General features: G+C 50.7%; 1 protein-coding gene across 4 annotated transcripts in view; it reads right to left on the reverse strand.

Moving 5' to 3' along the window:
• Window positions 1–4,711: 4,711 nt before the first annotated feature.
• The window catches only part of LOC115408406 (paired box protein Pax-7-like), a 42,672-nt gene continuing 25,089 nt past the window's right edge, over window positions 4,712–22,294 (reverse strand). For all 4 annotated transcript variants that reach the window (XM_030119155.1, XM_030119153.1, XM_030119154.1 and 1 more), the window contains exons 6-9: window positions 20,236–20,401; window positions 19,682–19,881; window positions 6,956–7,223; window positions 4,712–4,827 (exon numbers count right to left, since the gene is read on the reverse strand). In XM_030119155.1, the coding sequence (XP_029975015.1) occupies window positions 4,712–4,827; window positions 6,956–7,223; window positions 19,682–19,881; window positions 20,236–20,401 (750 nt within the window). The remainder of the gene's footprint in view (window positions 4,828–6,955; window positions 7,224–19,681; window positions 19,882–20,235; window positions 20,402–22,294) is intronic.

Below are 22,294 nucleotides of genomic sequence, written 5' to 3' on the forward strand. Positions count from 1 at the left end.
GAAGCATCATTTTACAGTAATAGTTTTACAATTCATCAAATATGATTTATAATAACTTAAAATACCAAGTGTTCACCAAGATCCCTCCCCCCCCCCGCCACACACACACACACACACACACACACACACACACACACACACACACACACACACACACACACACACACACAGAGCAGGTGAAAAATGGAAGTTTCTTATGAGAGCTCACTTCCTCGAACTTCATTCCATCTCCGACCCTCAGACAGAGAAGACAGGATTAATCCAGTCAGGCCGAATTGAGCCTCATCCTGACCTTTATTAAGCCAGATTGTGTGTTGAAGGGAAATGCATTTTTTGTGTGTGTGTGTGTTTTCAGTGCCTGAAGACTGCCCAGCAGGCAGAAACTTTTTGCCGGCAAAACACGTGATTTAAGTTTCATTTTTGTTCTTATTTGCGCTCCTTATTTCAGTTTGTGCCTTATACCAGCCTTTTCTTCATGATTTTTCTGATAATTCGGCCGAGTTCAATACGGCAAATAATGAGGAGTGGAGCGTGTTGGACCGCTAAAAGGAGCGGTGTGGGACTGGAGCAGGACAGGTTCAGTCCCCCCCCACAGCGTTATTCAGCCCGGCTGGGCCAGGCAGACATCCACACTGAAATATATCAAAGTATATTTCATAGCTTGTGCATGTAGACCCAGCTCCCAGACCCAACTTTGAAAAGCAGAGATGAACGGCGACATTTTTTTTTCTCGAGCGATAAGAGTCTATAAATACACACACACAGACACACACACACACACACACACATATATATACACACACACACACACACACACACACACACACACACACACACACACACATACATATATACATATATATATATATATATATATATATATATATGTATATATGTATATGAAGTGTGTGCGTGTGTGTTTGTATATAATAAAAAAATAAATAAAAAAATAACAGCAAGAATATATGGAGAAGGCCCACGCCGTCGCCACAGACATGATTGTATCGTCCACATAAATTTTCAAACATTGTTCAGACCTGCTGGACCCGCTGGCTCGGCCGGCTCCAGACCTGCTCCTCATGCCCCTCATGAGGAGACTCCCCGGACCACTGGCTCCGCTCCAGATTCGTCTTGCGCTGGAATTCTCAGAAATAAGATGTTCCTGTTCACATAGTCCAAAAAGGTTCATTGGTCTTCCAAGTTATAATCCAAAACAAAGGTTCATTTCAAAAAGACCAGGGAGGTATTTTGTTATTTACCTGACAGTTTCGGCAGCTGTCAGCTGTCTTCTTCAGAGAGTCACGTGATGTTGTGGTGACGTATCTTGTCAGCTGATTTATACAGGTTTTGGCGCTACATCACGTGACTCTCTGAAGAAGACAGCTGACAGCTGCCGAAACTGTCAGGTAAATAACAAAATACCTCCCTGGTCTTTTTGAAATGAACCTTTGTTTTGGATGTTCCTGTTCACATTGTGATCTTCAGTATAAATGTTTAGTGTGCAGATATCTGGATCCTCTCTGTGGTTGAAGCTTCAGGTTTTCATACAGCCTCCTGCAGCAGTGCTGTTTTACACACACACTCTCATGTCACTTCACACACACCCTTAAAATTAACTCTCACATACACACACACCAGCAGCAGCTTTCATATCCAGTAGTATAAATTCACACACACGGGAGCTGATGTGTGTGTGTGTGTGTGTGTGTGTGTGTGTGTGTGTGTGTGTGTGTGTGTGTGTGAGTAGTTTGAATGACAGGTTGACCCTGTTCTCCTGTGAGCTGACACTGGTGTGACTGACAGTGTGCTTTCTTCCACCTCTGTGACCTCTTGACCTCTGTTTGATTCAAGGTGGAGGATTCAAGGTGTTTCGTGTTCCTGGATTCAGAGGAGGCGAAACAGCAGCAGCGCTGTCGGTTCTCTGTACCTCCTCATGGTGAGGTGGAGGAAGTTCCTTCCCGTCCAGATGACACTGAGCCCCCGCCGACGGCGGCCTGAGCCCCCGCCGACGGCGGCCTGAGCCGGCGCCGACGGCGGCCTGAGCTGGTGCCGACGGCCGATGGCAGCCTGAGCCGGCGCCGACGGCGGCCTGAGCGGCTCGTCAGAAAAACAGGCGGACGGTTGTGATGTTGGTCCGGTTGTAGCTTTAATGAGCAGACAGTCACGTCAGTGTTACACATACCGAGAGGCTGAGGGCAGTAAATGCAAATACAAATTTCTCACCAGACTGATACTCTTTACAGACAGAATAAATTATACCGTGGAGACAGACACACATGTCGAACAGAAAGTTGAATAAAAACAAGCGGGAAACGGACCAAGAGGTAAAAGAGGAGTTGGAAGGAGGGAGCGGCTCCACAGAGGGATCTGTACAGTTCATCATCAGTGCTTTCCTTGGTTTGTGTCACTGAAAAATATATATACATAAGGTGGAAGGTCAACGCAGCCGCACGGCTCTGTGGAAAACTACATAAAACTCTGCGTACGAGCCGGAGGCGCTGCCGGGCCACGTCCCAGGGAAACAGCTCCTCTTCATACAATTAAAGGATAAAAGATGGAAGGAATGGCATGGAGTGGAGCGCAGAGGGTGGAACATGGAGCCCAGCAGACGCTGAGCGTTCATGGCTGTTTATCCTTCAGCTCAGGCAGATTCCACTGAAAACACGTCTCATCTGTCCTCATTCCCCGCATCCCGACGCTCCTCCCTCCTCCAGCCGCCTGACAGCCGTGAGGTTCGATCATCGCTGACATGCTGGGCTGTAGCAGTACAGCGGTCTGTATTCAACCGCTTCGGTACGTGGCGTTGGGTTCGGCGCAGGGCTGTGCACGGCCAGCTCACGGGCCGGACGTCGAGTGTGTTCACATTCTAACATGCAGCTTCACCTGCAGCCTGGTCCTGCTTCACATGTCCGCGAGGCGCATTGGTCCCTGGGACGTAAAATCCTCTGAATTCCTGTCCGCTAGTGTCTGCGCCGATCGATTTCGTGGATGTCCGCACGCAGCCCAAACTTTGTGACCTCGCTCAATGTACGTGCCGGCCGCGGCGGTATATGCATACGCCAGAGGCCACAGCAAACAAAACATGACTTTCACAAGTAACTGTGTGAAGACATCAGGCTGTAGCTCCGCCCACAAAGACACCCAGAGAGCGAGACACTGGAGGACGGAGACAGCAGACTGTCTGGAGGGAGGAGAAGGTCTGTGACAGAAGTGAAACTATCTAATCACTGTGGCTCCGCCCCGAGATTCAGAAACAGAAAAAAAGGCTAAATAAACTCTGATACTGAATGATAACAGACTGACAACGCATGAGCCTCAGTTTCTATCAATAATCTGTAATAAAGGATCGGAGAAACAGTCTGGAGCTGGAAAAGCTTCTGGAGGATCAGTGGCTGCATGGAGCGCACCGCTGAGCCAGATGTAGCAGCAGAGAAAAGCGTGCACGTCGGGGGTGCACGGCCAAGCGGACATGGGAAGCTGGACCAGGGTGAAGCCAGCAGGCTGCAGTGGACCGCAGTACGCTGGAACTCTTATTGCTGCACTTTACTCATTGAAAAGCTTTGTTAAAAGCTGTTTACAAGGAATTAAGATTTTTTTTTAATGATATTTGATACATTTGTTTTCTACTGGAGAATTTTATTTAACTGATTTAACCAAGCAGCACTTTGCATTTATTTCATTTTCCTGTTTGTATAAAACACTAATTTGTTCTTTACAATAATAAACACCCAAATGAACAACAAGAACATGGAGGTTCTGCATTTTGTTCCCGAACAGTATCGAACCGACCCGAACCAGGATTCAGAACCGAGGTGAGTATGGAACCCAGAGGTGTGTGTATCGCTACACCCCTGCTGATATCACATGTGGAAATGCTGGAGCCAGTTGGACTCCAGTGGAAGAGTGCTGGGATGTGAGGAGCCAGCTCCGACCGGCGGCGCTCAGCTCTGCTCAGTGAGCCGCCGGAGGGCCCCAGCAGAGGCCCCGGGGCCGGGCGGGGCCGGGCCGGGCCCCAGCAGAGGCCCCGGGGCCGGGCCGGGCCCCAGCAGAGGCCCCGGGGCCGGGCGGGGCCGGGCGGGGCCGGGCGGGGCCCCAGCAGAGGCCCCGGGGCCGGGACCGTCCAGCTGAACGCCGCCTCGGGCCGCCCCTCCTCCAGGAAAACGTCCAGTTTCTGGTGAAGTGCTCGGCTGTGAAGCGGCTGAGTCTGACACTCTGGGCTGAAGGATGAAGAAGCTGAGGTCAAGAGGTCACCGGGCCGCTCGGCTCAGCGCCAGCTTCACTGAAACACCCTGGAAACGGCAGCGGCAACGCAGCAGAGCCCGAGACTGCAACTGAGGAATGACTGCGAGGAAACACACACACACACACATACACACTCACACACTCACTCACACAGCAAAGTAAGACTGCCAGTCAGTGAGGCTGAGGAATGATTAAAGCTCGGAAGAAAGTTCAAACAACAATCAGGCACACACACACACACACACACACACACACACACACACACACACACACACACACACACAGTCTGAGAGGAATCTGTTGAGCTGGAAGGGGTGCAGGCTGGAGGAGCAGCTGGTGCTGGAGGGTGGAGGTTTTGGGCGGAGGTGCAGCTGGTGCTGGTGGGCTCTGGTGGGCTCTGGTGGGCTCTGGTGGGCTCTGGTGGGCTCTGGTGGGCTCTGGTGGGCTCTGGTGGGTGAGGTCTTGGGGTCTAGTAGGCCTGGCCGGTCTCCACCTGCAGCAGTCCCAGGACGGCGGAGTGGTCGGCCAGCTTCACCCTCCTCTGGCCGGACAGCCCCACGTTCTTGGCCAGGTAGTCCACAGCAGCTGAGGACAGAGGACACAGTGAGGACCGGGCGTCTCACCCCGAGGGGACAGAGCCCTGCATTTATCAGCTGACAGGAGAGAGAGAGCCTCCTGACTGAGTGACAGATCGTCCTGTTATTATGTCTCCGTTTGTTTGGAGTACACTGCGATCTGTCTGTCCTGAGAACGCTTCCAGCCTCACCACTGTTCTCACCATCAACCATCGGCAGAAGTTTACGTGCTTTAACAGGAAAAATCCTCTTACTGGGGTCAGTCTCGTACATGCACGTTGCTTTATATCCCCTCACACACACTGACAAGAGGACAGTGTGTGTGACAGTCGGACAAAAGCAGCCAACGCCTCGGCTTCACCGCAGAAAGACGGAGAGGCAGGTCGTCACTGGAGGACTGAGGCTGCGGAAAGCTGACAGTAATGCTGCGTGTGTGTGTGTGTGTGTGTGTGTGTGTGTGTGTGTGTGTGTGTGTGCTGGCTCCTGGTCGTGGGTCTGTCAGTTAAGGAGCTCGTCTTCACAGAAAGGAGGCTGTCAGTCCTGAACGAGGACCAGCAGACAGCCGAGAACCAATGGGTGGGCAGGTCCGCCTGCCAACGTGCCAGTCATCCAGACAGCGAGTGGGGGAGCTGTGTGTGTGTGTGTGTGTGTGTGTGTGTGTGTGTGTGTGTGTGTGTGCAGGTGTGTGCCTCACAAGGGTTTAGCAAGACCTTTAAAGGAAGCTGTTTTTTTCCTGTCAACCAGGTTTATGCCTTAAATCCCTGTTGAGCAGTCACACTGAGAGTCCTCTGCCTATCTGATCACACACACACACACACACACACACACACACACACACACACACACACACACACACACACACACACACACACACACACACACACCTCAGCTATTTTGACAGTATATACTTTAATCTGTCAGGAGCTTCCTGATTTAGAACAAGAGACGAGTCAAATGTCTTAAGTGTTAAGACGTCTTTTAAGTCTGTCTGCGGGGTGTGTGTGTGTGTGTGTGTGTGTGTGTGTGTGTGTGTGTGGGAGTAAAGGTGCAGGTGAGGGTGGGAGGATGAAAACGACACACACACCCAAACCTCACATCGATGATTAAACCCTTCTAATGACTGAGGCCTGGTGGGACCCCAGCAGGACCAGCAGGACCAGCAGGACCTGGAGGACCTGGAGGACCAGGAGGACCTGGAGGACCAGCAGGACCAGCAGGACCAGCAGGACCAGCAGGACCAGCAGGACCTGGAGGACCTGGAGGACCAGGAGGACCTGGAGGACCAGCAGGACCAGCAGGACCAGCAGGACCAGCAGGACCAGCAGGACCTGGAGGACCTGGAGGGACCTGGAGGAACCTCTTCATGTCCTCGTGTCTTCATGTGTTATTGGGGATGAATGGTTGGTGGTGGGAGGGGCCGATGGCGCAGACTGGCAGCCTCGCCTCCGTCAGTCTGCCCCCCCCCAGGGCAGCTGTGGCTACAGCAGCAGCTTACCACCACCCAGTATGGAGAGAATGAAGAATGCAGTGTGAAGTGTATTTGAGTGTCCTGAAAAGCGCTTTATAAAACCAATGCATTATTATTATTATTATTATTATTATTATTATTATTGGAGGAGTGAGCAGCAGCAGTCAGTGTCCACAGAGGACCATGAGTGTCTGAGTGGTCTAGGTTCTGGTGGACACTGCGGTGGATCTCAGAGTCCTGGGACTGACCACTGCAGGGTGCAGTGAGGCAGGAGGACTGCTGACTGTCCACTGTGTGTCTTAAATCGAACAGAGCATTAACCCTTCCCCTGAGAACAGGAGGGTCTGAACCAGCAGACCAGGACCGGCTCCGGTCCGTCCAGTCAGTGTGTGTGGACCCTCATGTCAGGATGGGGACATGTCCACCCAGGGGGACGGGGGTGAGGAGTGAGGACCGGGTCTGTCCCAGCTGTCCCGTCATGCCAGCAGTGCTCGGTCCTGTTCAGAACGCTCAGCCTCATGCTGCCAGTCTGGGATTTGAACCTGCGCCCGGGTTCCCTCTGTCCCACTGCCTCACACTGCAGGGGGTCTACGGAGCTGGAGAAGAGGAACGATCGGCCGACTGGAGCGCGGGGTGACGGCGGTGTTGAGCAGACGCTGCCGGGACTCACTCTGGCCGTACTGGCTGTACTGGTAGCCGGCGGCCGCCACGGCGGGGTCCACGCCGTAGCCGCCGGCGCCGTAGGCGGGTGCGCAGTAGGACTGCGACGAGGGCAGGCCGTCCGCCGTCTTGACGGCGCCCTCGGTCGGACGCTGGCCGCAGCTGGCCGGGAGGCCGGAGGACGGAGACGAGTCCAGCGCGCCGTGCAGCGGGGAGATGGGGAAGTCGTGCTGCGGCTGCGAGGAAACGGCGCCGGGGTTACTGAGGATGCTCATCACCTGCAAAACACACAGCGGGGAGGCGCTTCAGCACACCGCCACAGGGGGCAGCACCGAGCACGCAGCAGGAGCCGCGGCAGACATCCATCCATACATCCATCATCCATACATCTGTCCATCCATCATCCATCGTCCATCCATCCATCTATCCATCATCCATCCATCCATCCATCCATCATCCATCCATCTGTCCATCCATCCATACATCTGTCCATCCATCATCCATCGTCCATCCATCCATCCATCCTCATCCATCCATCCATCCACCATCATCCATCCATCCATCCATCATCCATCCATCCATCCATCATCCATCCATCTGTCCATCCATCCATCCATCCATCATCCATCCTCCCCATCCATCCATCCATCCCATCGTCCATCCATCCATCCATCCATCATCCATCCATCCATCCATCCATCATCCATCATCCATCCATCATCCATCCATCCATCCATCTTCATCCATCCATCCATCTATCGTCCATCCATCCATCTCCATCTCATCCATCCATCATCCATCCATCATCATCCCATCTCCATCCATCCATCCATCAGCCATCCATCACCACCTCCATCCATCCATCATCCATCCATCATGTCTCATCCCATCCTCATCCAATCCATATCCATCCATCATCCATAATCCTACATCTGTCCATCCATCATCCATCCATTTGTCCATCCATCCATCATCCATCATCCATCCATCATCCATACAATCTGTCCATCCATCATCCATCGTCCATCCATCCATCCATCATCCATACATCTGTCCATCCATCCATCATCCATCTGTCCATCCATCATCCATCCATCCATCCATCATCCATCCATCATCCATCCATCTGTCCATCCATCATCCATCGTCCATCCATCCATCCATCCATCCATCCATCCATCGTCCATCCATCCATCCATCCATCATCCATCCATCCATCCACCATCCATCATCCATCCATCATCCATCCATCCATCCATCATCCATCACGCCCTCTCTGGATCTGTGCTGCTCTGGTGTCAGGGAGCTGGAGTCGACCAGCTAACTATGGAAAAGCGTCCAACAAAACCATGAAAACCAAGGATTGATTAAAAGAAACAAATATCATGGTGGTGAGAAACATCTGATGAAGCTAAATTAATGCCTCGAGCAACTGTTGCAGGGATAAAGCAACAAGGACAACTGAGATTCGCTGTACTTAGCTCTCTGTTTGTGTAAAGAATAAGTAAGACAGAAGTGCTGAGGCTGATGGGCCCTGAAGGCCTGACTGCTGCTGGGTTCAGGGTTCACTCACCTTCACTCCGCCTGGGTTCTGATGACATGTAAAAGAAACAGGTCATTTAATCTGAGACTGGCTGCTGAGGGAGCCTCACAGACCTGCAGACACTTTAGTGACAGCTCATCCTGAGGAGGAAGACGGCCAGTTGAGATATTTTATTATGTGACTCACATGAACCAGCGTTCAGAGCAGAAATCTTACTGTCACTAACACACTAAGAATGGAAACCATCCAAACCTAACTGCAGGTGGCTGAAGAAAAGGCACCCCGTGGTGTTTCCTCGCAGTGTGAAGGTCTCTCTCTCTCGTCATATTCTGAACCTGGACTCAGACCCAGGTGTCCTCACCGTGAACCTGCAGAGCTCACCACTACACCACTGTGCAGCCTGCAGCAACAGACTTTTTTATCATTATTCCTAACACTTGAGCTTGCAGATGGAAGGCTTGATTTACGTTTTGAGACAGAAGGACTTGCAGGCATTACGATACACACTTTGAAATAAACATGTCCTGCAGAAAACCCTTCTAATCCCTCCCACAGTGGAATATCAGAGACCCACAAACTCATCCAATCCTCATCTTTAGCTTCAATTCTTACTCACATTTGGTGGAAAGAGTCCTGAAGGACTATAACTTCAGGGTGTGTGAGCGAGCTGCTGCCTGTGTGTGTTCAATAGGATCTGTGTGTTAAAGTCGACCAGGAAAAGATCCGGTCAGTGCAGAGAATAAAGCTAATCTCAGTACAAAGGAGCACGATTTGGCAAATGTTCAGAAGAACAATGAAATACATGTAGAGGATCATTTGATAATGCTCCCTCAGGCCCTGCGGCAGCGTCCGAGCCTTTAGCTCAAATTTCATTTTACAAACGTTTTCATTTTGATGTCCTTCTCTTCTGGAGCACTGAAAACCAGTTAGTTCTCATGTTGCTCCACCAGCTGGCGCTGTTGTGGTAATGAAAACACATGCGTGCTGCAGAGAACAATACACTCTAAACATTAACTACGGAGAACACGGAGAACAACACACTGTAAACCTGGACTGGGAGTCATGACGCTCAGGAGGAAGACATTCTTCTAACGGTCCATCTGCTGAGCATGAGCAGAGCTATTGTTTACTACAGCCATGGAGCCCAGGACCAGAACCAGGACCAGGACCCAGAGCAGGATTAGTCTCCATGGAGAGACTCTAACCCTGACCCTGGTGTTTGGTGAGGTGGCATGTTCTCCCGTTGACCTGGACCAGGAGAGTTTTCAGTCCAGGTTCTGGGAGCCCGGCTGTCATGTGAACACAGCCTCAAAGTGCAGCGAGAGCTCAGCGTTTTCACTTGAGCAGCTCGTGTGACTGGGTCAGCCGGCCCGCCCTGCTCTCATCTCTGGCCCGGTTCTGGGTCTCACTGGACAAATAAGGAATGAAACTGCATCTCCTGCATTTTCAGAAAAGTTCCTGCAGGCTGGTTTTCTTTGACGGCCTCAGGGAACTGCCCGCTCCTTGTGATGGATTTAGACTGTTTGTTCTTCAGAGGCTCTCCACAGGGGGTCCTGCTCCGTCACGCTGCCTGGGGGAGCTCTGGACCCTTTGTCCTCTCACACCAGGTCACGTTCCTGCATTTTGTGCTTCACCGGCTCTTTGGAAGCGTCACCTCCACTCCACACATGCTTCAAGGGGCTGAGCAGCAAGGGGAACCAGAGGAACCAGAGCAGCGAGGGGAACCAGAGGAACCAGAGCAGCGAGGGGAACCAGAGGAACCAGAGCAGCGAGGGGAACCAGAGGAACCAGAGCAGCGAGGGGAACCAGAGGAACCAAAGGAACCAATGGTCCAGTGGAACTACAGGAACCAGGGGAACCAGGGGAGCCAGGGGAGCCAGGTCAGCCAAACGAACCAAAGGACAAGCTGGAACCAGGTGATCCAGAGGAACCACATGATGTAGAGCATCCCTGAAGCTTTCATTAAATTATATCTATATAAACATTTTATTATCGATTTAATTTAGTATACATAAAAGAGTCATGTTGAAAATGAGCTGTAGAGTCCACTATAGAGGAGCTGTAGAGTCACTATAGAGGAGCTGTAGAGCCACTATAGAGCAGCTGTAGAGTCACTATAGAGGAGCTGTAGAGCCACTATAGAGGAGCTGTAGAGTCGCTATAGAGGAGCTGTAGAGCCACTATAGAGGAGCTGTAGAGCCACTATAGAGGAGCTGTAGAGTCACTATAGAGGAGCTGTAGAGTCGCTATAGAGGAGCTGTAGAGTCACTATAGAGGAGCTGTAGAGCCACTATAGAGGAGCTGTAGAGCCACTATAGAGGAGCTGTAGAGCCACTATAGAGGAGCTGTAGAGCCGCTATAGAGGAGCTGTAGAGTCGCTATAGAGGAGCTGTAGAGTCGCTATAGAGGAGCTGTAGAGCCACTATAGAGGAGCTGTAGAGCCACTATAGAGGAGCTGTAGAGTCGCTATAGAGGAGCTGTAGAGTCACTATAGAGGAGTGGTAGAGTCGCTATAGAGGAGCTGTAGAGCCGCTATAGAGGAGCTGTAGAGTCGCTATAGAGGAGCTGTAGAGTCACTATAGAGGAGCTGTAGAGCCACTATAGAGCAGCTGTAGAGTCACTATAGAGGAGCTGTAGAGTCACTATAGAGGAGCTGTAGAGTCACTATAGAGCAGCTGTAGAGTCACTATAGAGGAGATGTAGAGTCACTATAGAGGAGCTGTAGAGTCACTATAGAGCAGCTGTAGAGTCGCTATAGAGGAGCTGTAGAGCCGCTATAGAGGAGCTGTAGAGTCACTATAGAGGAGCTGTAGAGCCACTATAGAGCAGCTGTAGAGTCACTATAGAGGAGCTGTAGAGTCACTATAGAGGAGCTGTAGAGTCACTATAGAGCAGCTGTAGAGCCACTATAGAGGAGTGGTAGAGTCACTATAGAGGAGATGTAGAGTCACTATAGAGGAGCTGTAGAGTCACTATAGAGCAGCTGTAGAGTCGCTATAGAGGAGCTGTAGAGCCGCTATAGAGGAGCTGTAGAGTCACTATAGAGGAGCTGTAGAGCCACTATAGAGGAGCTGTAGAGTCACTATAGAGGAGCTGTAGAGTCACTATAGAGCAGCTGTAGAGTCACTATAGAGCAGCTGTAGAGTCGCTATAGAGCAGCTGTAGAGCCGCTATAGAGGAGCTGTAGAGTCACTATAGAGGAGCTGTAGAGTCACTATAGAGCAGCTGTAGAGTCACTATAGAGGAGCTGTAGAGTCACTATAGAGGAGTGGTAGAGTCGCTATAGAGGAGCTGTAGAGCCGCTATAGAGGAGCTGTAGAGTCGCTATAGAGGAGCTGTAGAGTCACTATAGAGGAGCTGTAGAGCCACTATAGAGCAGCTGTAGAGTCACTATAGAGGAGCTGTAGAGTCACTATAGAGGAGCTGTAGAGTCACTATAGAGCAGCTGTAGAGTCACTATAGAGGAGCTGTAGAGTCACTATAGAGGAGCTGTAGAGTCACTATAGAGCAGCTGTAGAGTCACTATAGAGGAGCTGTAGAGTCACTATAGAGCAGCTGTAGAGTCACTATAGAGGAGTGGTAGAGTCGCTATAGAGGAGCTGTAGAGCCGCTATAGAGGAGTTGTAGAGTCGCTATAGAGGAGCTGTAGAGCCGCTATAGAGGAGCTGTAGAGTCACTATAGAGCAGCTGTAGAGTCGCTATAGAGCAGCTGTAGAGTCGCTATAGAGGAGCTGTAGAGTCACTATAGAGCAGCTGTAGAGTCACTATAGAGCAGCTGTAGAGTCGCTATAGAGGAGCTGTAGAGCCGCTATAGAGGAGCTGTAGAGTCGCTATAGAGGAGCTGTAGAGTCACTATAGAGGAGCTGTAGAGCCACTATAGAGCAGCTGTAGAGTCACTATAGAGGAGCTGTAGAGTCCACTATAGAGCAGCTGTAGAGTCACTATAGAGGAGCTGTAGAGTCACTATAGAGGAGCTGTAGAGTCGCTATAGAGGAGCTGTAGAGCCGCTATAGAGGAGTGGTAGAGTCGCTATAGAGGAGCTGTAGAGCCGCTATAGAGGAGCTGTAGAGTCACTATAGAGGAGCTGTAGAGTCACTATAGAGGAGCTGTAGAGTCACTATAGAGCAGCTGTAGAGTCACTATAGAGGAGCTGTAGAGTCACTATAGAGCAGCTGTAGAGTCACTATAGAGGAGTGGTAGAGTCGCTATAGAGGAGCTGTAGAGCCGCTATAGAGGAGTTGTAGAGTCGCTATAGAGGAGCTGTAGAGCCGCTATAGAGGAGCTGTAGAGTCACTATAGAGCAGCTGTAGAGTCGCTATAGAGCAGCTGTAGAGTCGCTATAGAGGAGCTGTAGAGTCACTATAGAGCAGCTGTAGAGTCACTATAGAGGAGCTGTAGAGTCACTATAGAGCAGCTGTAGAGTCACTATAGAGCAGCTGTAGAGTCGCTATAGAGGAGCTGTAGAGCCGCTATAGAGGAGCTGTAGAGTCGCTATAGAGGAGCTGTAGAGTCACTATAGAGGAGCTGTAGAGCCACTATAGAGCAGCTGTAGAGTCACTATAGAGGAGCTGTAGAGTCACTATAGAGGAGCTGTAGAGTCACTATAGAGCAGCTGTAGAGTCACTATAGAGGAGCTGTAGAGTCACTATAGAGCAGCTGTAGAGTCACTATAGAGGAGCTGTAGAGCCGCTATAGAGGAGCTGTAGAGTCACTATAGAGGAGCTGTAGAGCCGCTATAGAGGAGCTGTAGAGTCACTATAGAGGAGCTGTAGAGTCACTATAGAGGAGCTGTAGAGTCACTATAGAGCAGCTGTAGAGTCACTATAGAGGAGCTGTAGAGTCACTATAGAGCAGCTGTAGAGTCACTATAGAGGAGCTGTAGAGCCGCTATAGAGGAGCTGTAGAGTCACTATAGAGCAGCTGTAGAGTCACTATAGAGGAGCTGTAGAGTCACTATAGAGCAGCTGTAGAGTCACTATAGAGGAGCTGTAGAGTCACTATAGAGGAGCTGTAGAGCCGCTATAGAGGAGCTGTAGAGTCACTATAGAGGAGCTGTAGAGTCACTATAGAGCAGCTGTAGAGTCACTATAGAGGAGCTGTAGAGTCACTATAGAGCAGCTGTAGAGTCACTATAGAGGAGCTGTAGAGTCACTATAGAGGAGCTGTAGAGCCGCTATAGAGGAGCTGTGGTGGATCAAAAGAAGTGAGTAGGACATGTGTGGATTAAGACAGTGAAGAGTGACACAGTGTGTGAATGCATGGTTTTGTGTGTGTGTGTGTGTGTGTGTGTGTGTGTGTGTGTGTGTGTGTGTGTGTGTGTGTGTGTGTGTGTGTGTGTGTGTGTGGTTGTCCTCAGTGGGAGGATGCAGCTGCTGGGATTAAGGATGATGAAGATGAGATGTTGCTTGTGCCTGACATGTTTTATCACCGTCTTCCTCGGAAATAAACTGGGACTATAATTGCAGAGCATTGTAAGTACATCACAGAGAATGTGGAATATCTGATGCAAGGAGAGGTAATTATGTAACCATCTAATGCTACTCCCTATAAGTGGATGTGCCTTTTTGTCACAGCCATAATCCTGAAAATTACTTCTCCCCCATGAGCGATAAAAACACAAATCAAATTCAATGATGTGAAAATGAGTTTGAATGAGAGAATGCTGCACATCCCAAAACAAGCAACGGAGCCCAACAGCCGATTGGTGATCTGACGGAATCCACTCAACCTGCAGACATATGAGAGCCGTGATGCTCCCAGAGCTCCTGCTGGTCCCTGACCACGTCCTCAGATTCAGGTCCAAACAGGTCCCGCAGCTCATGTTCATTCATCTGGGCCTGGAGGAAGACATGCTGGAGACAACGCCTCGGCTGGAAACACCAGAAGGTCGGAGGTTCACCGCTGTGCTGAACACTTTCCTCTTTCAGGATCCATCTTCTTCATTTTCACTTCCTCTTTGCATCCTCTCTTTTCTCTCGCTGTCCCTCAGCCCAGCTGGAACAGCAGGAAGTCTCCTCTGGGTCTGGTTCTACAGGAAGTCTCCTCTGGGTCTGGTTCTACAGGAAGTCTCCTCTGGGCCTGGTTCTACAGGAAGTCTCCTCTGGGTCTGGTTCTACAGGAAGTCTCCTCTGGGTCTGGTTCTACAGGAAGTCTCCTCTGGGCCTGGTTCTACAGGAAGTCTCCTCTGGGTCTGGTTCTACAGGAAGTCTCCTCTGGGCCTGGTTCTACAGGAAGTCTCCTCTGGGTCTGGTTCTACAGGAAGTCTCCTCTGGGTCTGGTTCTACAGGAAGTCTCCTCTGGGCCTGGTTCTACAGGAAGTCTCCTCTGGGTCTGGTTCTACAGGAAGTCTCCTCTGGGTCTGGTTCTACAGGAAGTCTCCTCTGGGTCTGGTTCTACAGGAAGTCTCCTCTGGGTCTGGTTCTACAGGAAGTCTCCTCTGGGCCTGGTTCTACAGGAAGTCTCCTCTGGGTCTGGTTCTACAGGAAGTCTCCTCTGGGTCTGGTTCTACAGGAAGTCTCCTCTGGGTCTGGTTCTACAGGAAGTCTCCTCTGGGTCTGGTTCTACAGGAAGTCTCCTCTGGGTCTGGTTCTACATGAAGTCTCCTCTGGGTCTGGTTCTACAGGAAGTCTCCTCTGGGTCTGGTTCTACAGGAAGTCTCCTCTGGGTCTGGAACAGCAGGAAGTCTCCTCTGGGTCTGGTTCTACAGGAAGTCTCCTCTGGGTCTGGTTCTACAGGAAGTCTCCTCTGGGTCTGGTTCTGAATCTGGTTCTGCAGAACGTCTCCTCTGGTCTGGTTCAGCAGATTTCCTATTCAAACACAGCGTTTCTCCTTTTGGAAAACCCGTTTGCTGGCTCATGTCGGCTTCTCTCTGCGACAGTCCAGATCAAATCATATCAAGCTTTCTTTCTGGAGCACGGAGAGCTAAACACATAATAGAGACGTCTCCGTTAGACCTAGACCAGAGCAGGACTGAGGATGTCCCGCCCCTCCCGAGCCGGACCATGTTCTCCTGGAGGCCTCCAGGAGGTTCTGCAGCAGTGGTTCTGGTTCTGGTTCTGGTTCTGGTGGATCCGGTGCTCACCCGGAGAGCTGGGTTGTTTGTGCAGCCAGTCACCGCCTACACTGATATCCAAACCCGGGAACTGGAGGGGCTTAATACTTTCTACCCACTCAGGCAGGCAGACAACACCCTGGGCTCCGCTTAGTTTCCAGCGAGGGAGGAGGAGGAGAGGCGCACTGCGAGCGCGAAAGAAAGAAAAATATATCCTCCAAACATTCCATCAGTGGAACGATTTAAATTCCTCCGCTTCTCTGGCAGCTTTCTTCACTAGGTCTTGTCTTTTATTTATTTATTTGCTGTAAAGCTCCCTGCTTTGCTCCCTGCCAAACTGAAACAGCATCTGTTTTTCAGGCGGTTTCTAATTAACATTAACCCCCCCCCCGTCCCTCGTTATGGAGTGATGTAAATAAACGTGCTCATCCGCCCTGACGTGTCGACACGCAGCCTGCCAGCTGACAGCCGCCCAGCCACAGGGCTTAGTGCCGCACACTCTAATATTAGGGCCGGATCGCATCGACACGCAGGTGCACACAGCGGCGCGTGTGTGTGTGTGTGTGTGTGTGTGTGTGTGTGTGTGTGTGTGGGTGTCGGGGGGGGGGGGCTGTGGTTTCTCTCATATACAAGTCAACACATTGATATTTTCAAATCATTTATTGTTCAACAGAAGCCTGTGTGGTGGTGTGCAGGGTGGAGGGGCATGGAGGGTGGAGGGGGTGGAGGGGGGCTGAGCATCCCCACTCCCACCTCCTTATCTCAGGCCGACAGTTGTCAGGAATCAGGAGCAGAGGCCTGAGTTAGCGCGGCGGCAGGCAGGCCTGGGGATATGGATCAAAGAGACAGAGCTGGAGAACCAAAGCGGCTCTGATCCCCCAACACTGAACCCACTGCCGTCTATCCTGACTGCTCCGCTCACCCCGACATCAAACAGCCGCCACAGAGCCCGCCATTCCAGAGCAGGCTAAACCTCCCCTCACAACAAACCGCAGAGGAACCCGGAGCGCCGGCAGAGCGGCGCTGCTGCGCCGGCCGCTGTGGGAAGTCCTGGTTTCATCCTCACTAGCAGGTCACGGAGTTTCTGACCTGACAGGAAGGGATTAGCAAGAAGCCTCGCCACGCCGCCGCTCCGGAGGAAAACACATTCATGGGAACTTAAAGGCAGAAAGTGCTGCTAAAAAAAGCAGTGGAGGGGGAGCTGGCCCCGCCGCTGTGTTTACGCTCACCGCGCCGAGCAGGGATGACATTCTACACTTCATTCTGTCTTCCCGTCAATAAGACGGGGAATTGGCTGCACACTCCATCTCCACATGAAAGTCTGCCTCTAATTCTTTCCCATTCAATCTGCAGGAGGAGGCGCAGCCACGGCTCCCTGAATTACATTCCAAATGCAATACGGCACTCTCAAATTGAATTATTGGCTGTCAGACGCTCCACATATGGTCCTTCTGCACTTCTGAAGGGGGAATCTTAGGAAATTCAGCCGACACCGTTATCTCATGTAAATGTCTGGGATCGTGATGAAAGGGTCAGCGGCAGCAGCAGTCATGGTCAGGTGGAGGACCCGAAGAGTGCTTAGCGTTCGGTCGGGTTGCATGTTGTACCTTCTCTCTTATTCTCTCTCCTCATACATAATGTGTCAGTCCATCACGGCGCATTAAAAACCACTCCTGGTCCACTGACACTCAGATTATCTGTCTCCATTGTCAGCGCGGCTCTCAGAGGTGTGTAATCAGCGTACAAAGGAAACCCTGCTTCCTGGTATTTATGCAGATTTCTTTTCTGGTGGTGACACCATGATTAATAAACACACATGCTGTACAAACGCCCCTCTTTATCCCCGACTCTCCAACAACAGCAAAGCTCTTTTTGTGTTAACAAATCCTCACAGACTGGAAGCGAGCGGCGCTTACAGACGCAGAATAAGACATTTCATTTAGCAGAAGCGGCTCCCGGCCTGTCAGCGGCAGCTCGCACAGCGTCACGCCGTTCAGGCCATGAAACCATGAAAACACGATACGAGAGCGACGATACTTCAGAAGCCATGCTTATTAGCTTCATCCACACCATCAGGAAACTGCCAATGATTACGATCAATGTGAAAACAGTGGCGATCATCTTCATCACATCTTGGTATTTAACTAGTTTAAAGCCTTTTTCAAGGATGAATGACTCCATAATAATAGATATGAGCTTCAGTGGGAGTTAAACATGAATGATAACCTTCTGTTATTTCAGGCATCCATGCTCCTGGCTACATGTTAGCATTAGCTCATGGTTGCATGGTTAACAATATTTTATAGCTACATGTTTAGCATTAGCACATAGCTACATGTTAGCATTAGCTTGTAGCTACATGTTAGCATTAGCTTGTAGCTACATGTTAGCATTACCTCATAGCTACATGTGTCGCATTGCCTACAAACACTGCCCCTCTCAGCCCACAAAATCCTCCAGATCCTCTACCATCTGGAACCTTTAGACCAGGACTACTCGGTTCCGGCTCTTAAGGTCCGGTGTCCTGCATGTTTTAGGAACTGAGACTGGAACTGAGTTGAATTTCTGTAGATCTTCTAGAGTGTAGATCCTCTGGAGTCTAGACCCTCTGGAGTCTAGACTTTCTCGAGGGTAGACCCTCTAGAGTCTAGACCCTCTGGAGTCTAGACTTTCTCGAGGGTAGACCCTCTAGAGTCTAGATCCTCTGGAGTCTAGACCTTCTAGATCCTGCACCAAATCAATTCAACCATTCAGCACTCAGATGGGACCTGAATGACCTTCCCTCCCACACTGTGACCTTGACTCAGATCCAGAACCCTGTGCTCCTGGTCTAGATAGAGGCACAGAAGATCTTCACTCATGAGGAAGGAATGTAATTGAAAAGTCAAGGAGAAGACATGATGGGGTTGCTGGATATGACCAGTGACTGACTGACGCCGACAGAAACATCTGTGAGCAACAAATGAGAGACGCCGTCTGAAATTAATGACAGCACTCATTAGAAGATTATTCTTTTCTACTTTATCCCCTGAAGAGGGAAACGGATTTATTCTCGAAATGAACATGGTACAGGTTGAAAGTTCAAGCAGAATCCATTAGGAGCAGAGAGTTTGAACAATGCAAGCACTCAGGGATGTGAAATAGATTCATTGTAAGATTTTCATTGTTCTAAAAACCCTTCAGCAGAATGAATGTTACAGCTGGTAGACCAGCAGCGTCTGGACCGACACCGAGTGTGTGTGTGTGTGTGTGTGTGTGTGTGTGTGTGTGTCTGTGTGTGTGTGTGTGTGTGTGTGTGTGTGTGTGTGTAAATAATGCAAATTGAGATAAGTTTTATTGACTTGTTCATGTTGTTGTTGGGTTTTCATTGGCCTCTTTTCCACCAAACTGGTTCTTGGGCCAAATCAGGGCCGGCACCCAAACATGAACCGGTTCTTCTGCTCGCCCCGGCCCCGGCTCCCAAAAGTCGGGACTTTTCAGGAACCGGTTTCTCCCTGGTCCAGATCAGGCCCCGATCAGGCCCCTGCCACTCACCGACTGAGCCCGGCGGCAGTTACGGCGACAGCTGATCTCCGAACACACTCCGGCTGGGCGTGGTGGGGGTGCGGGGTGGTGGGTGGGGGTGGGGGTTTGGGGGGGGGGGGGGGGGGTGTATGTTTGTGGAGCAGACTGAAAAGGTCTGGCGGAAACCTGTGTACTGACGTTCTGCAATGACACGATGACGTCGCTCCACCTCCCCCTCTGTGGCCGCAGTGCGGTGGAAAACCAAAGCGGGGTTTTCAGGCCCGGGATTTGAACCAGGTTGGAACCAGGCCCCGGTTCGGCCTAGATACCAGTTTGGTGGAAAAGAGGTAATTGGGGTGTAGTTGGGGTTTCATTGGCGTGTGGTAGGGGTTTCATTAGGATCATGTTGGGGTTTCATTGGGTTCTGGTGGAGGTTTTATTGGGGTGTGTTTGGGGTTTCATTGGGTTCTGGTGGAGGTTTTATTGGGGTGTGGTTGGGATTTCATTAGGGTGTGGCTGGGGTTTCATTGGGATTGTGTTGGGGTTTTACTGGGGTGTGGTTGGGGTTTCATTGGGGTGTGGTAGGGGTTTCATTAGGATCATGTTGGGGTTTCATTGTGGTGTGTTTGGAGTCCTACCTGTGGGGACAGCCCATTGTTGACGGGGTTGACGTGGTTGTTGGGCGCTGCAGAGCTCATGAAGGAGTCTGAGTAGCTGGAGAAGCCGTGGCGGTTGGAGGTCAGGCCGTAGGTGGAGGAGCTGTCGGAGCTGGACAGGGTGGTCTGGTGCATGGTGGACGGAGGTAACGGCTGAGGGCGGTGAACGGTGCCTCCACCGTCTGCAGGGACAACAGGGAACAGGGACCTGAACCCAGGTGGAACTACGTCAGGCTCAAAACCTGCCTGGCCTCTAAAATAAGGAGAGCGCAGACCGAGTTATCCTCTGGGTTCTGAATAAAAACACTCTGTAGGTGCAGGATTAGTGGGATTCAATAGAAAATGCCTAATGGACCAAGTCCGGCCTGTGGGCCACAGTTTGGACCTCTGTGCCAGCGCCACAAGTGAGCTGAAGGTGATTTCTGTAGAAACTGAAACCAGGAAGCTTTAGCCAATTTAAACTTTGAAAGCAGAGCACTCACACATGGGAATGTGTGAATAAAGAGCAAAGAAGCAGGAGGAGAGCTGGGACTCACCCTGGGACAGCGGGTTGCTGGGATACCCGGACTCCGGCAGCTGGTAGGTGGGGAGCGTCGGCATCGCCGTGGGGGGAAATCCGCCGGGCAGCAGGTGGTTGAACGCCGCAAGCTGATTGGCTCCTGCTTGTTTTCTCCACCTGGCTCTTCGATTGCTGAACCACACCTTCAGGCACGGCAGAAAAAGCAGAATCAGGACGAGAACTCTGGATTCTGACTCTCGCTCCATTTGATCAGATTCATTCACACTGAGACGAGAACACAAACACTGCAATCACATGATATCATAAATACAATAAACACACACACACACACACTGCCGTGCTCTTCCAATCACAGTGCTAACAAATGAAACTCACACACACACACACACACACACACACACACACACACACACACACACACACACACACACACACACACAGTCCCAGTCCAGTAATAGGTGGGAGCGGAGAGGTGTATGCTGCCTGAGGCCACTCTTCTGTCCTCTTTCATCTCAACAGGCCACTAATTTAAAGTTCTTAATTAAAACTGAGAGAAAGAGTGAAGCTCAGAGCGAGTGTAAACCTGTCAGCCCGCAGAACACACACACACACACACACACACACACACACACACACACACACACACAGGTCCACTGGATGACTGCACAACACACATTAACCTCCTCACATAATCCCAAAGTCCTCACACACCCTCACACTCATGCTCTATGCCTTACATCTATGCCTCTCATCACACACTCTATTCTTCCTCACACACTCTCATCACACTCTCAGTCCTCACACACTCTCATCACACTCTCAGTCCTCACACACTCTCATCACACTCTCAGTCCTCACACACTCTCACCGCACACACACTCCTCACACACTCTCCCTCACAAAAGGAACCAGAGTTTTACTACTGTATTTAACTGATTCTCATTCCAGACTACACACACACACACACACACACACACACACACACAGAGCTGCTGCGCAGTGTCTGCATGGCCTGCAGCCTTCCAGCCACCCACTTTCTTCAGGAATCCTCTTTTTTCATTTGGAGCAAATGAAAACATGCCTTTCAAGTGGAGAAGAAGATCATTTGGACTTCTGCTCCTGCAGAGAAGACTCAGATAATTAGAACAGGTGTTGTCCGCCTCAGGTGCTTCTCCAAGAGAAGCAGAAGAAGTCGAAGTACTTAACAGGGACTTCTGCAGAACAAAGACGTGGCAGAGCCAGTGAAATAAAACACACCGGAGTTCACTCCTCTTCCAGCTGTCTCACTACCGCAGCCAGAAATGCAAATGAGACCACAGAACGCAGAAGATCCAACATTATGAGCAAATACTTTCTCCTCTCATTTTCTGAATGAAAACAATAAACTAACCTGGCAGAAGCCAGATTGACATGAGCAGCAATGAAGTGCTTCTCATGTCAATCTGGGATTTCACTGGGTGAATCCGTTCGGGGAAGGAGGGACTTGCTGCAGAACTCTTTGTGTTCATTGGACAGAAGGACACAGTGCGCCGCCTGACCATGTTTGGTTTCAGCCAATCACTGCAAAGAAAAAACCTCCTGCTGATCGTTTTTCAACGACGCAATAGAGGATTCATCCAAAACAGATTTAATGGCTGTCGAGACATCCATTGTTTTCACAAGCCATGCTAATATTAGCAGTCCGTCACTTCCTGCTTCCGTCAAAGCTTCATGTCCCGCCCTAAACGACGCGTGATTGGTCCGGCCAAAAAAAATCAGAGCGTGATTGGTCGGCTGAAAAAAGTCTGATCCCGAGCACATCGGCTGGAGCGGTACGAGATGGATTCTCGTGGTGTGTGAGAACAAATACCGCGAGAATTCAGCTTGACGTCAGGGTTAACAATGAACCTCACTGGAGTTGAAATGAAAAATCTGAGAGAACAATGAAGACCGATGGATGGATGGATGGATGGATGATGGATGAATGGATGGATGATGGATGATGGATGATGGATGATGGATGGATGAATGGATGGATGATGGATGAATGGATGGATGATGGATGATGGATGATGGATGGATGAATGGATGGATGA

Source organism: Salarias fasciatus, chromosome 20 (genome assembly GCF_902148845.1).
Source record: "Salarias fasciatus chromosome 20, fSalaFa1.1, whole genome shotgun sequence".
NCBI lineage: Eukaryota > Metazoa > Chordata > Actinopteri > Blenniiformes > Blenniidae > Salarias > Salarias fasciatus.